General features: G+C 38.0%; 1 protein-coding gene across 3 annotated transcripts in view; it reads right to left on the bottom strand.

The window, feature by feature from the left end:
• The window catches only part of WDR64 (WD repeat domain 64), a 148,025-nt gene that overhangs the window by 66,450 nt on the left and 64,534 nt on the right, over positions 1 to 17,041 (bottom strand). For all 3 annotated transcript variants that reach the window (XM_053209589.1, XM_015072869.3, XM_027046321.2), the window contains one exon: positions 11,100 to 11,239. In XM_053209589.1, the coding sequence (XP_053065564.1) occupies positions 11,100 to 11,239 (140 nt within the window). The remainder of the gene's footprint in view (positions 1 to 11,099; positions 11,240 to 17,041) is intronic.

The following is a 17,041-nucleotide window of genomic DNA, read 5'->3' as shown; positions in this document are numbered from 1 at the left end:
CAATGACTGTAGCTGACACTGCCGTGTGATGTGTGTGGAAGTTGTAAAGAGAGTAGATCCTGAGAGCTCTCATCACAGGGAAAGAATTTATTTTCTTTCTTTCTTTTAGTTTTTTCTATCTACATGAGATGGTGCGTGCTCACTAAACTTACTGTGGTAACCATTTCACAATATGTGTAAGTCAAACCATTATGCTGTGTACCCTAAACTTATGCAGTACTGTGTATCAATTATATTTCAATAACACTGGAGAGCAAACAAACAAGTAAATAAAATAACTTACTGAATCAAAGCCCTATTTTTAGATTTTGAATTTCTCACTCTCCTTCCCATACCTCTCTTTTTTTTTCTTTCCTTCCTTCTTTTTTTAAAAAAATTTTTTTTAATGTTTATTTATTTTTGAGACAGAGAGAGACAGAGCATGAACAAGGGAGGGTCAGAGAGAGAGGGAGACGCAGAATCTGAAGCAGGCTCCAGGTTCTGAGCTGTCAGCACAGAGCCCGACGCGGGGCTCGAATTCACGGACTGTGAGATCATGACCTGAGCCGAAGTTGGCCGCTTGACTGACTGAGCCACCCAGGCACCCCACTTTCGTTCCTTCTTAAATCAGTGTACAAGGAACAGTGCAATGAACATCCTGTTTCATGGGTCTTTGGACACTTACCTGATTATTACATTAGAATAAATGTCTAGGGGTGCCTCAGTGGCTTAGTCAGTTAAGCCTTCAACTTGATTTCGGCTCAGGTCATGATCTCATGTTTCATGGGATCAAGCCCCACGTCAGGCTCTGTGTTGATGGCTCAGAGCCTGCTTGGGATGGTTTCTCTCTCTCTCTGCCCCTCTCCCACTCGCTTTCTTTCTCTCCCTCAAAATAAATAAATAGACATTTTAAAAAAGAAGAAGAAGAAATGCCTAAAAGTTTATTTGTTCAAGGATCTTATTCCAGTTTTTGTTATTTTTGTTGCATTTTTGCCCCTCTGCTAATCTGTATTTAACATTTTTAATAATGTATAGGGCAACTGTTTGGGGTTGGGACAGATGGGATGGACTATATTTAGCCACTAAGTAGCTATGTGACCTTGGGTAAGTTACTTAGGTCTCATTTACCTTTATACATACAAAATTATGATAATTACTTTATAGGGCTGTTATTAGCATCAAGTGAGTTGAGTAGGTAAAATATGTACCACAGTGTCTGGCACTTGGTGAATATTTGATAAATGGTAATTATTATAATTCACAGAAAGTTTAAATGTTTACATAGTCATATTTTTTTTCTTTCTTTTTCTTTTTTTTTAGGTTGTAGCAAAATGTGCTTGTTTTTTTTTAAATATGAAATTTATTGTCAAATTCGTTTCCATACAACACCCAGTGCTCATCCCAACAGGTGCCCTCCTCATGGCCATCACCCACCCTCCCCTCCCTCCCACCCTCCCATCAACCCTCAGTTTATTCTCAGTTTTTCAGAGTCTCTTATGGTTTGGCTCCCTCCCTCTCTCTTTTTTTTTTCTCCTTCCACTCCCCCATGGTCTTCTGTAAAGTTTCTCAGGATCCACATAAGAGTGAAAGCATATGGTATGTGTCTTTCTCTATATGACTTATTTCACTTAGCATAACACTCTCCAGTTGCATCCATGTTGCTACCAAAGGTCATATTTCATTCTTTCTCATTGCCAAGCAGTATTCCATTGTGTATATAAACCACAATTTCTTTATCCATTCATCAGTTGGTGGACATTTAGGCACTTTCCATAATTTGGCTATTGTTGAAAGTGCTGCTATAAACATTGGGGTACAAGTGCCCCTATGCATCAGTACTCCTGTATCCCTTGGGTAAATTCCTAGCAGTGCTATTGCTGGGCCATAGGGTAGAACTATTTTTAATTTTTTGAGGAACTTCCGACTGTTTTCCAGAGTGGCTGTACCAGTTTGCATTCCCATCAACACTGCAAGAGGGTTTCCGTTTCTCTACATCCTCTCAAACATCTATAGGCTCCTGATTTGTTCATTTTAGCCACTCTGACCAGCGTGAGGTGGTATCTCAGTGTGGTTTTGATTTGTATTTCCCTGATGAGGAGTGATGTTGAGCATCTTTTCATGTGCCTGTTGGACATCTGGATGTCTTCTTTGGAGAAGTGTATATTCATGTTTTCTGCCTATTTCTTCACTGGATTATTTGTCTTTCAGGTGTGGAGTTTGGGGAGTTCTTTATAGATTTTGGATACTAGCCCTTTGTCTGATATGTCATTCGCAAATATCTTTTCCCATTCCGTTGGTTGCCTTTTAGTTTTGTTGGTTGTTTCCTTTGCAGTGCAGAAGCTTTGTATCTTGATGAGGTCCCAATTGTTCATTTTTGCTTTTAATTCCCTTGCCTTTGGAGATGTGTCAAGTAAGAAGTTGCTGCAGCTGAGGTCAGAGACGTTTTTTCCTGCTTTCTCTTTTGGGTTTTGGTGGTTTCCCCCTGAGATCAGGAACACAACAGGGATGTCCACTCTCACTGCTGTTGTTTAACATAGTGTTGGAAGTGCTATCATCAGCAATCAGACAACAAAAGGAAATCAAAGCCATCAAAATTGGCAAAGATGAAGTCAAGCTTTCACTTTTTGCAGATGACATGATATTATACATGGAAAATCTGATAGACTGCACCAAAAGTCTACTAGAACTCATACATGAATTCAGCAAAGTCACAGGATACAAAATCAATGTACAGAAATCAGTTGCATTCTTATAAACTGATAATGAAGCGACAGAAAGACAAATAAAGAAACTGATCCCATTCACAGTTGCACCAAGAAGCATAAAATGCCTAGGAATAAACCTAACCAAAGATGTAAAAGATCTGTAATGCTGAAAACTATAGAAAGCTTATGAAGGAAATTGAAGAAGATATAAAGAAATGGAAAAATACTCCGTGCCCATGGATTGGAAGAATAAATATTGTCAAAATGTCAATACTACCCAAAGCTATCTACACATTCAATGCAATCCCAATCAAAACTGCACCAGCATTCTTCTAAAGCTAGAACAAGCAATCCTAAAATTTGTATGGAACCACAAAAGGCCCCGAATAGCCAAAGTAATTTTGGAGAAGATGACCAAAGCAGGAGGCATCACAATCCCAGACTTTAGCATCTACTACAAAGCTGTCATCATCAAGACAGCATGGTATTGGCACAAAAACAGACACATAGACCAATGGAATAGAATCGAGACTCCAGAGTTAGACCCACAAAAGTATGGCCAACTAATCCTTGACAAAGTAGGAAAGAATATCCAATGGAAAAAAGACAGTCTCTTTAACAAATGGTGCTGGGAGAGCTGGACAGCAACATGCAGAAGAATGAAACTAGACCACCTTCTTACAACATTCACAAAAATAAACTCAAAATGGAAAAAGGACCTGAATGTGAGACAGGAAACCATCATATTTATTTTTCTGTAGTCACAGGTCCTATGCTTAGGAATTACTCTAAGGTTATAGGAATATTCACCTGTATTTTCTTCTGGAAAATTAGAGAACTTCTATGATTTTATATTTTACATGTAAGATCTTTAATGTGTATGGGATATTTTGCTGTTCATTATGAAGTGATCATCTAATTATATATATTTTTTCCTTATATGGTTAATCAGTTTTCCCAACGTTTAATGAACTACCATCATCCTCAAAGACTTGGGTTGCTATTTTTATTATATACAAAATTCCCCCACACACATGAATTCATTCTCGCCTTTTTTGTTTCATGGATGTGTCTAACTCGTTCTGCATTTAATACTGCTTTGTTTTATTTATTGCAACTTTTAGAATATGTGTTGGGGTGCCTGGGTGGTTCAGTTGGTTAAGCATCCGACTTCAGCTCAGGTCATGATCTCACTGCTCATGAGTTTGAGTCCTGCATTGGACTCTAGGCTGACAGCTCAGAGCCTGGAGCCTGCTGAGGATTCTGTGTCTCCCTCTGTGTCTGCCCCTCCCCATTCATGCTCTGTCTGTCTCTCTCTCAAAAATAAATAAACATTGAAAAATAAAAAGAGTATGTGTTAATATCTGACAGAGGAAGAAATGCTGGCTTATAATGATATTTTCCAAAGTTTCTAAGATACTCTTGTATATCAGTATTTTGACATTAACACTAAACCAGAAACTGATGCTTAAAATAATCATGAATGCATTAAAAAATAATAGCATTAAAAATTGTTCAATTTGATGGAGAATATCTTTTATAGTACCCTATTCCCATGCAGAAAACATAGCACATACCTTTGTTCATGTTCTTCAATAAAGGTACCTCAGTAAACCCTAATTATCTTAATATTAATGGTGAATATTGCTTGTTAAGATTATTTCTAGGTATTTCACAATTTTTGCCCTCATGAATGCTATCTCTTTGACCATTGTGGTTATTGCTCTTACATAGAAATTTATTTATTTTTTAGAAATTGCTATTGTCACAAACCACCTTACTGAACAATCTGCTCTTAAAATTTTAAACTGATTTTGTGTGTCAACTATCTTCAATTTAAAAAATTTAAGACCTGAGAGGAGGAAGATGGCGGCGTAGGAGGATGCTGGGCTCACCGTGTCCTGCTGATCACTTAGATTCCACCCACACCTGCCTAAATAACCCAGAAAACTACCAGAAGACTAGCAGAATGGATTCTCTGGAGCCAAGTGTAGACCAGAGGCTCACAGAAGAGGGTAGGAAGGGCGGAGAGGCAGTGCGTGCTACAAGGACTGGTGGGAGGGAGCCGGGGTGGAGGGGCAGCCCACCGGTGAAGTAGAGCCCCTGAGCCTGGCTTGCAAAAGTGGAGGGGCTGGACGGAGTATGTTTGGACAGCAAGGGGACTTAACATCTGGAAGGTTATAAGCTAACAGCTCTGCTCGGAGAGCAGGAGGGCTGGAGGACAAGGGGAGGGAGAGTTGTTGAACCCGGACAACAGAGCTCAGCTTAGTGGGGAACAAAGGTGCTCACCAGTGCCATCTCCCTCGCCTATCCCCCAGCCAAAATCCCAAAGGGAACCAGTTCCTGTCAGGGAACTTGCTTGCACCAAGCAAACACCCAACGCTGAGCTTCTGCGGATCCATCTCTCCAGCGGTGTGTCAGACTCACTCCCAGTGCCCCAGGGCTCCTCCTGAAGTGGATCACCAAGGAAAAAGTGAGCTGAGTCTGCCCCTCCCGCCCCTGTGCACCTTGCCGATCCACCCCAGCTAATACACGAGATCCCCAGCACCACAAGCCTGGCAGTGTGCAAGTAGCCCAGATGGGCCATGCCACCCCAGTGTGAATCCTGCCCCTAAGAGAGGGGAAGAGAAGGTACACACCAGTCTGACTGTGGCCCTGTGGTGGGCTGGGGACAGACATCAGGTCTGACTGCAGCCCAGGCCATCAACGCAAGTTATTCAAGACAGCACAGGGGAAGTGCCCCACAGTTCCGCACCACTCCAGGGACTATCCAAAATGACTAAAGGGAAGAATTCCCCTCAAAAGAATCTCCAGGAAATAATGACAGCTAACAAACTGATCAAAAAGGATTTAAACAATATAACAGAAAGTGAATTTAGAATAATAGTCATAAAATTAATCACTGGGCTTGAAAACAGTATAAAGGACAGCAGAGAATCTATTGCTACAGAGATCAAGGGACTAAAGAACAGCCAGGAGGAGCTAAAAAATGCTATAAATGAGCTGCAAAATAAAATGGAGACAACCACAGCTCGGATTGAAGAGGCAGAGGAGAGAATAGGTGAACTAGAAGATAAAATTATGGAAAAAGAGGAAGCTGAGAAAAAGATACAAAAATCCAGGAGTATGAGGGAAAAATTAGAGAACTAAGTGATACACTAAAGAGAAATAATCTACGCATAATTGGTATTCCAGAGGAGGAAGAGAGAGGGAAAGGTGCTGAAGATGTACTTGAAGAAATAATAGCTGAGAACTTTCCTGATCTGGGGAAGGAAAAAGGCATTGAAATCCAAGAGGCACAGAGAACTCCCTTCAGACGTAACTTGAGTCGATCTTCTGCACGACATATCATAGTGAAACTGGCAAAATACAAGGACAAAGAGAAAATTCTGAAAGCAGCTAGAGATAAACGTGTTCTAACATATAAAGGGAGACTGATAAGACTCGTGACGGATCTCTACTGAAACTTGGCAGGCCAGAAAGGAATGGAGGAAATCTTCAATGTGATGAACAGAAAAAAATATGCAGCCGAGAATCCTTTACCCAGCAAATCTGTCATTTAGAATAGAAGGAGAGATAAAGGTGTTCCCAAACAAACAAAAGCTGAAGGAATTTATCACCACTAAACCAGCCCTACAAGAGATCCTAAGGGGGATCCTGTGAGACAAAGTACCAGAGACATCACTACAAGCATGAAACCTACAGACATCACAATGACTCTAAACTCATATCTTTCTATAATAACACTGAATGTAAATGGACTAAGCGCCAATCAAAAGACATAGGGTATCAGAATGGATAAAAAAACAAGACCCATCTATTTGCTGTCTACAAGAGACTCATTTTGGACCTGAGGACACCTTCAGATTGAGAGTGAGGGGATGGAGAACTATTTATCATGCTACTGGAAGTCAAAAGAGAGCTGGAGTAGCCATACTTATATCAGACAAACCAGACTTTAAATTAAAGGCTGTAACAAGAGATGAAGAAGGGCATTATATAATAATTACAGGGCCTATCCATCAGGAAGAGCTAACAATTATAAATGTCTATGTGCCGAATACGGGAGTCCCCAAATATATAAAACAATTACTCACAAACATAAGCAACCTTATTGATAAGTATGTGGTAATTGCAGGGGACTTTAACACTCCACTTACAGAAATGTATAGATCATCTAGACACACGGTCAATAACGAAACAAGGGCCCTGAATGGTACATTGGATCAGATGGACTTCACAGATATATTTAGAATTCTGCATCCCAAAGCAACAGAATATACTTTCTTCTCGAGTGCACATGGAACATTCTCCAAGATAGATCACATACTGGGTCACAAAACAGCCCTTCATAAGTATACAAGAATTGAGATCATACCATGCATACTTTCAGACCACAATGCTATGAAGCTTGAAATCAACCACAGGAAAAAGTCTGGAAAACCTCCAAAAGCATGGAGTTTAAAGAACACCCTACTAAATAATGAATGGGTCAACCAGGAAATTAGAGAAAAAATTAAAAAATATATGGAAACAAACAAAAATGAAAATACAACAATCCAAACGCTTTGGGATGCAGCGAAGGCAGTCCTAAGAGGAAAATACATTGCAATCCAGGCCTATATCAAGAAACAAGAAAAATCCCAATACAAAGTCTAATAGCACACCTAAAGGAAATAGAAACAGAACAGCAAAGAAACCCTAAACCCAGCAGAAGAAGAGAAATAGTAAAGATCAGAGCAGAAATAAACAATATAGAATCTAAAAAAACTGTAGACCAGATCAATGAAACCAAGAGTTGGTTTTTTGAAAGAATAAACAAAATTGATAAACCTTTAGCCAGGATTCTCAAAAAGAAAAGGGAGATGACCCAAATAGATAAAATCATGAATGAAAATGGAATTATTACAACCAATCCCTCAGGAATACAAGCAATTATCAGGGAATACTATGAAAAACTATATGCCAACAAACTGGACAACCTGGGAGAAATGGACAAATTCCTAAACACCACACACTTCCAAAACTCAATCAGGAGGAAATAGAAAGCTTGAACAGACCCATAACCAGCGAAGAAATTGAATCGGTTATCAAAAATCTCCTAACAAATAAGAGTCCAGGACCAGATGGCTTCCCAGGGGAGTTCTACCAGACGTTTAAAGCAGAGATAATACCTATCCTTCTCAAGCTATTCCAAAAACTAGAAAGGGAAGGAAAACTTCCAGACTCATTCTATGAAGCCAGCATTACTTTGATTCCTAAACCAGACAGAGACCCAGTAAAAAAGAGAACTACAGACCAATATCCCTGGTGAATATGCATGCAAAAATTCTCAATATGATACTAGCAAATCGAATTCAACAGCATATAAAAAGAATTATTCACCATGATCAAGTGGGATTCATTCCTGGGATGCAGAGCTGGTTCAACATTCGCAAATCAATCAACGTGATACATCACATTAATAAAAGAAACGATAAGAACCATATGATCCTATCAATCAATGCAGAAGAAGCATTTGACAAAATTCAGCATCATTTCTTAACAAAAACCCTCCAGAAAGTTGGGATAGAAGGAACATACTTAAACATCATAAAAGCCATTTATGAAAAGCCCACAGCTAACATCATCCTCAATGGGGAAAAACTGAGAGCTTTCCCCCTGAGATCAGGAACACGACAGGGATGTCCACTCTCACTGCTGTTGTTTAACATAGTGTTGGAAGTGCTATCATCAGCAATCAGACAAAAAAAAAAAAAAAAAAAAAGAAATCAAAGGCATCAAAATTGGCAAAGCTGCAGTTAAGCTTTCACTTTTTGCAGATGACATGATATTATACATGGAAAATCCGATAGACTCCACCAAAAGTCTGCTAGAACTGATACATGAATTCAGCAACGTCGCAGGATACAAAATCAATGTACAGAAATCAGTTGCATTCTTATACACTAATAGTGAAGCAACAGAAAGACAAATAAAGAAACTGATCCCATTCACAATTGCACGAAGAAGCATAAATACCTAGGAATAAACCTAAGCAAAGATGTAAAAGATCTGTATGCTGACAACTATAGAAAGCTTATGAAGGAAATTGAAGAAGATATAAAGAAATGGAAAAACATTCCGTGCTCATGGGTTGGAAAAATAAATATTGTCAAAATGTCAATACTACCCAAAACTATCTACACATTCAATGCAATCCCAATGAAAATTGCACCAGCATTCTTCTCGAAGCTAGAACAAGCAATCCTAAAATTCGTATGGAACCACAAAAGGCCCTGAATAGCCAAAGTAATTTTGAAGAAGAAGACCAAAGCAGGAGGCATTACAATCCCAGACTTTAGCCTCTACTAGAAAGCTGTAATCATCAAGACAGCATGGTACTGGCACAAAAACAGACACATAGACCAATGGAATGAAATGGAGACTCCAAAGTGGGACCCATAAAAGTATGGCCAACTCATCTTTGACAAAGCAGGAAAGAACATCCAATGGAAAAAAGACAACCTCTTTAACAAATGGTGCTGGGAGAACTGGACAGCAACATGCAGAAGGTTGAAACTAGATCACTTTCTCACACCATTCACAAAAAGAAACTTAAAATGGATAAAGGACCTGAATGTGAGACAGGAAACCATCAAAGCCCTAGAGGAGAAAACAGGAAAAGATCTCTCTGACCTCAGCCGTAACAATTTCTTACTTGACACATCCCCAAAGGCAAGGGAATTAAAAGCAAAAATGAACTATTGGGACCTCATCAAGATACAAAGCTTCTGCACAGCAAAGGAAACAACCAACAAAACTAAAAGGCAACCAATAGAATGGGAAAAGATATTTGCAAATGACGTATCGGACAAAGGGCTAGTATCCAAAATCTATAAAGAGCTCACCAAACTCCACACCCGAAAGACAAATAATCCAGTGAGGAAATGGGCAGAAAACATGAATAGACACTTCTCTAAAGAAGACATCCAGATGTCCAACAGGCACATGAAAAGATGCTCAATGTCGCTCCTCATCAGGGAAATACAAATCAAAACCACACTCAGATATCACCTCACGCCAGTCAGAGTGGCCAAAATGAACAAATCAGGAGACTATAGATGCTGGCGAGGATGTGGAGAAACAGGAACCCTCTTGCAGTGTTGGTGGGAATGCAAACTGGTGCAGCCACTCTGGAAAACAGTGTGGAGGTTCCTCAAAAAATTAAAAATAGACCTACCCTATGACCCAGCAGTAGCACTGCTAGGAATTTACCCAAGGGATACAGGAGTACTGATGCATAGGGGCACGTGTACCCCAATGTTTATAGCAGCACTCTCAACAATAGCCAAATTATGGAAAGAGCCTAAATGTCCATCAACTGATGAATGGATAAAGAAATTGTGGTTTGTATACACAATGAGGTACTACATGGCAATGAGAAAGAATGAAATATGGCCCTTTGTAGCAACGTGGATGGAACCGGAGAGTGTGATGCTAAGTGAAATAAGCCATACTGAGAAAGACAGATACCATATGTGTTCACTCTTACGTGGAGCCTGAGAAACTTAACAGGAACCCATGGGGGAGGTGAAGGAAAAAAAAAGAGGTTAGAGTGGGAGAGAGCCAAAGCATAAGAGACTCTTAAAAACTGAGAACAAACTGAGGGCTAATGGGGGGTGGGAGGGAGGGGAGGGTGGGTGATGGGTATACAGGAGGGCACCTGTTGGGATGAGCACTGGGTGGTGTATGGAAACCAATTTGACAATAAATTTCATATATTTAAAAATAAATAAATAAATAAATAAATAAATAAATAAATAAAAATCCAGTTAGTATTCTCATTTCCCCCAACTGTCTTACACAGACAACATACATATATATTTGGTCTATGTGTTTAATCATCAGGCAAATAAATTCCAAATATTATAATTAAAAAATAAAAATAAAATAAAATAAACATAAAATAATTTAAAAAATAAAAAATTAAGACCTGATTTTGTTGTATTTTTTGAGGAGGTAATCATTATTATTTGCAAATATAATGACTCAGTCATTATATATCTAATATTCATAACTCATTTTTTCTTATTTTAGCACATTGGTTAGAACATTTAAGACATTGTGTAATAACAGCAACAGAACCGTCATGCTTTCTGTCTTTGCTGATGATGTCCTGTCTGCAACAGGAGAGCCATGCCTGGTCTCTTTCCAGCACGACCTTCCTTTAACACTTATATTTAATCATGTTCTTTTACATGCTCTCATCAGCAGAAACAGAACAGTGGCTCATCATTTCCTTCTCCACATCGACAGTATTTTTCTCAGTGTCAAGCAGCTATTTCAGTCAAAAATTGTATGTGTTCTAGATTTTCCAGTGGCTGATTTTAAGGGGAAAAAACGGTCTATTTCATTTATGTTGTTTTCTGTTACCTTTGCAGAGGAAAGGCTGATGATGTGTTGATCTTTCTCATTGGTTACGATCTCGGTGATACTGAACATGTGCCCCACAAGTTTCCCCACCGGCTTGGTGCTGATGTTGGGATGCCACAACCGGAGTACCTTGTCGTCTCCTAACAAGGAGGACATGGGGAGGTTATTTGTTTTCTCAGGGATACAGACAGCTGTACGGACAGCTGGTCAAAGTTTAAAAAGTGCCTCTCAATCATATCCTTCTCATCCTTCTAATACCCAATCACATTCTGCTTCTTCCAGGATGCCGTCTATGATTGACTTGCTAAGAGGCCAGGCTTGCTTTAGGGCCACTTCCTCCTGTCAGGCTGTTTTGCAATAATTGTATTTACACACACGAATGTGAATTCTTATAAATATTTTATGAGTCCTTTTCTTGATTCAGTACTTTCCCACTCATTCATGCATTAATGTATTATTTATATTTTATTTACTTCCCAAGGTATTTTAGACAGATGTTCTTTTGTCTTCACATTGAGAGGAAGAGGAAAACCGCGCATAATCTCTACCATTATAACAAATCACCTGTTTTCCTGTCTCCATCTTCCCTTCTAGCACATATCCATAAGCATCTATAATTTACACATACTTCCTATCATAGCATACATACTATTTTTTAATTGTTAAAATCATATGCGTACACGGTAAAAGATTTAACAACACAAAAGGCTATAATTTTGTCAAAAATGTCTTCTTTTCCCTCAGAATCCCTACTTCACCTACCTATAGATAATCACTGCTAACTGTTTTCTCCCTCTTCTTTAAAAATAAACTTTTTATTTTCAGAGTTAAGGAAAACACTTTTCCATTCGTATTGAAATGCGTTGAATTATTTTTAGGGGGTATTTAGATTACCATTTCTCAACAACAAAAAGTCACTATTACTAACTTTTATCTTTGATATACACATTTAAAAAATATGATATAAATGTTTCCAAAATAAAAAAAAATCACTGTTTTTTAAAATGTATTTTTACCAAGAAATCACAGCATGCTATCTTGAATGCAGAGAGACCAACCGTGTTATTATATGTGGGGATTACAAGGCAAGTTGCTTTCTGTTTTTTTTCCCAGGGTTATTGAAATATACTTGACATACAACATTGTGTGAGTTTAAGGTATGCAACATGATTATGTGATAGAAGTATATATTGCAAAGTGAGGTTAGTTAACACATGACCACCTCACAGTTACTGTTTTTCCTTGTCGTCAGAACTTTTTAAGATTTGCTGTCTTCATAACTTTCAACTATACAATACAATACTGTTAACTATAGTCACCATGTAGACTTTATATCCCCAGAACTTATTCATCTTATCACTGGAAATTTGTACCCTTTTGTAAAATACAAATTTTATATGTTCAATATAATTCAAATTATATACCACACACACACACACACACACACCATTTTCTTTTGCATTTGTGGAAAAGCACAGGTCCACACCTTCATAATTATCATTTTGGCTGCTACATCATCATTTTTTAACATTTCCTATCAATAAATGTTCCTGCTAATTCTAGTCTTTCACTTTATTCAGCAACTTACGTATTTTTTTCTTCTTTTGGATATTGTTATTGAGGATAAATTTCCATGTTGTTAGGTTGTTTTCTAAAATGGTCATACCAAATTCCAAAACCATCAACTATATATGATTATACCAGTTTCATCAAACTTGGGCCAGCAAATGGATTTTATCATAATTTAAAATGTTTGCTATTTTAATGTCTAAAATGACACTATGTTTTTATTTAATTTATATGACAACTGATGCTGCTGAATTTTTTCTCCCACGTATATCTGCTATTGTATCTCCTCCTATGAATTATTTAATCATAGACTTTACCCATGGTCTATTAGAATTCTGATGATCTTAAAAATTAAAACCTAATAAAATTTTATTATCACATGCATACACACACACATCCACTTTTATGATAAAGACTAGCTAGTTGTTTACCAACTCTTATTGTCTCTTACTGGGTACACAGCTGGACTATATTTCCCAGACTCCCTAGCAGTTAGGTGTGACCAGATTACTGACTTTAAGCCAGTGAACTAAGAGAATTGATATCAGATTTGACATGAGTAAGAGAAATACATTTCCATTTTGCTTGAGTCATTATACATTTTGGGATTTATTGTAAGGAATAAGTTTAAGAATTCTCTGACCTTGCACCAATGGGTTAACAAGGCTTAGAGTGGAAAGCTGCGACAGGGTAAAAGTGCCTCCAGAATAGAACAAAGCATAGAGCAGAGTGGAAAGCCCCTTGCACAGGAGGAAACTGTCCAAGAACAGATAGAGGTGGAAAGCTGCTGCAGCAAGGTGAAAGGGCTGAGAGCTAGTTAAAAACAAAAATGCCTTGTCAACCCTGAGGTAGCATGTTCTATTTGTCTTAGCACCTAGAAAAGTTAAGATAAACAGATACAGGACCTGGTGCCTGTAGTAAATGGCCATGTGCTCAGTGCCAGGACTTTGATTTGTATTGATCTTAACACCTAACACCTCATACCTTTAAAACCCCCTTTCTCTCACACACATGAGTTAATGATCACTGTTTTATTGTCTCTTTAATGATCACTGTTTTATTGTCCATCACATTTTTAAGCCTTCTGATCCTAATAAATACCGAGCAAAGATCCTTACTCAGGGCTCTTGTATCCTCCTGGACATTAGCCTCTCTCGTATTCAATTTTGTGTCCACTCTCTTGCTGGACAAGAGAGAACTCCAGACTCAAAGTCTGTGACAATTTGTTACAGCATTATCTAATGCGTAGTTGTAATCTATTTTAAACAAGCAACCTAAACCATGTATAATAGTTTACAAAATATAGAATATTTTTATTTTATTAAGCTTATTTATTTTAGGAAAGAGAGAGAGAGATAGAGAGAAAGGAGAGAATGAGTGGGCGAGGAACAAAGAGAGAGAGACAGAGACAGAGAATCCCCAGTAGGCTCCATGCTGAGAGTGCAAAGCCTTATGCGGGGCTCGAACTCATGAACTACAAGATCATAACCTGAGTGGAAATCAAGAGTTAGACCCTTAGCCAACTGAGCCACCCAGTTGCCCCCCAAATACAGAATATTTTTAATATATTGGATGTCCCATTTCACAAATAATTAAATCTCATTTTGAGTCATATAAAATCATCAAAGAATTTCAAGTTGGAACCCTAGGAATATATAATCCAACTCTCTTATATCAGAAAAGAAACTAACTCCTACATATTAAGTGATTTTCAATTAAATGATTTACTTTACTTTCATGATTTAAGTGTGATTTGTCCAGAATCACATATCAGAAAGTGGTATCACATTAGGAATATTACGGCACATTCTTGATAATTTATTATCAAGGACCTTCAGGGCACTAGAAAAATAAGATTGTACAATAACACTATAACTTAAGGTATAATTTATATATACGTTATATAAGACACAATTTGTGTATTAAAAAATACAAAATTCAAAGTGGCCATGTGAGTTAATCAGGTATCACATATTTGGCCACACACAGGATGAATTTGCTGATATAAATTGGATTTTTTTATGGAAATACACTTATCCACACCAGTCAGTTAGGGAGGAGAATTAGATAATTTACCAGCTGGACATTTATAGACCAAAGAAATGTTCTAGACACAAATGTTTTCATAATTCTATGACTATTTTGCCAGGTTCCATAAAAAGAAAAAGGAACATAGTATTTTCTTTCTCTCCTTTGAGTATTCCAATCCATTCTTCAAATCTTAGCATACCTTTACCTCCAAGAATATTTCAAAATGTCTTCATATTCTTTAAAACCAAGTGCCCCTGCCTATGTGTTCGCTGCCCCAGCATGTTTTATAATTAATTATTCATTTTTCTCTACCATCCACTCGAGGGCAGAACTTTTTCTTTTTTATCATAGTATCTCAAGTGTGTAATCTACAATGGGAGTTCAAATATTTATTGAACAACTTCCACAACTTCAACCTTGGGATGCTGAATCCTAGCTCAGAAGTTTAACTATCAAGTGGCACAAGACTGGGAAAACATGTATCCAAACAAAAATAAATCTTTGTTGAATGTTTGCCTGATTCCTTCCACTCCAGAAGTCGTTGGGTTATGGAATCTTAGTAGAGACAGGCTGAAAAATCTCAGGACACAATTGACTCTTACCTTCTATTTCTCAGGCAACTGGTATGGATTGAATCATGTCTCCCTAGAATTCTTATGGTGAAGCCTTGACCCCCAATGTGATGGTATTTGGAAATGGGGTCTTTGGGAGATAATTAGGTTAAAATGAAGTTTTGAGAGTTGGGCCCTAATGATGGGATTACTGTTCTTATAAGGAGAGACACCAGAGAGCTAGCTCTCATGCTCTCTCTCTCTCTCTCTCTCTTTCTCTCTCTTTGCCATGTGAGGATAGAGGGAAAAAATGGCCATGTGCTGGCCAGCAAGAGAGCTCTCACTAGACATTGACCATGCTGGTACTTTGATCTTGGACTTCCAACCTCTAAAACTGACAAAATAAATTTCTGTTGTTTAAACCATCCAGCCTATAGTATTTTGTTATGGTACCCTAAGCTGACCAAGACGGTGACCAAGATATTTTAAGTGGGTAAGGGGGATGTTTTGTTAAATTTAAAACTTCCATGTTGCTCTTATTAACAAGAAAAAAATATCTTAAGAAATTACTTCATGCTTGGCATTTTGTTAGATGTTGAAAAAATTCTAGATACTGACCCTACTGAAAGTCTTTTTCAGAAGACCAAAACTTATACTTTCTAGAACTTATTTCCAACATTTCCTCCCTAAAGCTGCCCCTGATCACTGTCCCCAGCCTCAGATGGTGTTAGGATTTCTTCCCCATTCTTAGGTTGTTTTCTTCCTGTTTTGCTGATAGCACAAACCCTATTTAATTATTATTATTATTATTTTTTTTTTGCTTAAATATCTGTTTACTCATTATCTGGCGAGTCTTATATTTCTCATTTACAGCAGGGTTTGACAAATAGTAAGTGCTTAATACATGTTTGCTAAGTGAATGAATTGACTAGTAGAGTCACTCAGGGAGTGCTTACAAAATATGTATATGGGGAAAGTCTACCTTGATTTGAAACCTGGCTCTATCACTCACTAGCCTTATGGCTTTAAGTAAGTGACTTCATCTCTCTATATCTGGGTTTTCTCATCTGTATATATATCAGGGATTACTGGAACTTTCGTCATAACCTTATTGTGATATTAAATGGGGTCATACATGGATAATCTGAACAGTTCCTGGACTATGAGTGGACTATTACCAGGACTCTATTCTTCTTCTTCTAAATCGCTGTCGTGTGCAATGTATTTTATATAAAATGTTTGGGGGAGAGAGAGAAGAATGTATTCACAGTGATACAAAACATGCCCTGATCTTGAGAGTTTATAATCTAGTAGAACCACTAAGGCAAGCATGAACAATCTGGAGGTAAAGTAAGCATTCATAGAAAATATTTCAAATCTGAAGGTAGGATTTTCTACTATAAATGATATATTATGGGTCATAAAGGGTTAATTCCTTGTTCTTTTGTTATTTTCCATTTATTTTAGTTTCTCTCTTCCTTTTTTTTTTTTTTTTCCACTGTGATTTAGATAAGGCCACATACAAAGATAGGATTTTCTTTCCTTTAGCAAGCTCCTATTTCAGCTGGTGAGTCAGTGGATCCAAATGCCTCACTCTTGATGAGATGAGCTGGCTCAATGCAGAGAGAAAAGCAAGGGAGGGAGAGACTGTGTCAACCAGATTGCTGTGGTCCAGGGGTTGCAAAAAGGGGCTGGGAGCAAAGAGAACTGACTCGAGCTCAGGTTTCCGAGACGACCGGTTGCATGATGAATTGAGGCAAACCATTCTCTTTTCTGGGGCCTCAATTTCCT

Source organism: Acinonyx jubatus, chromosome E4 (assembly GCF_027475565.1).
Source record: "Acinonyx jubatus isolate Ajub_Pintada_27869175 chromosome E4, VMU_Ajub_asm_v1.0, whole genome shotgun sequence".
NCBI lineage: Eukaryota > Metazoa > Chordata > Mammalia > Carnivora > Felidae > Acinonyx > Acinonyx jubatus.
This window is presented reverse-complemented; position numbering and strand designations above follow the sequence as displayed.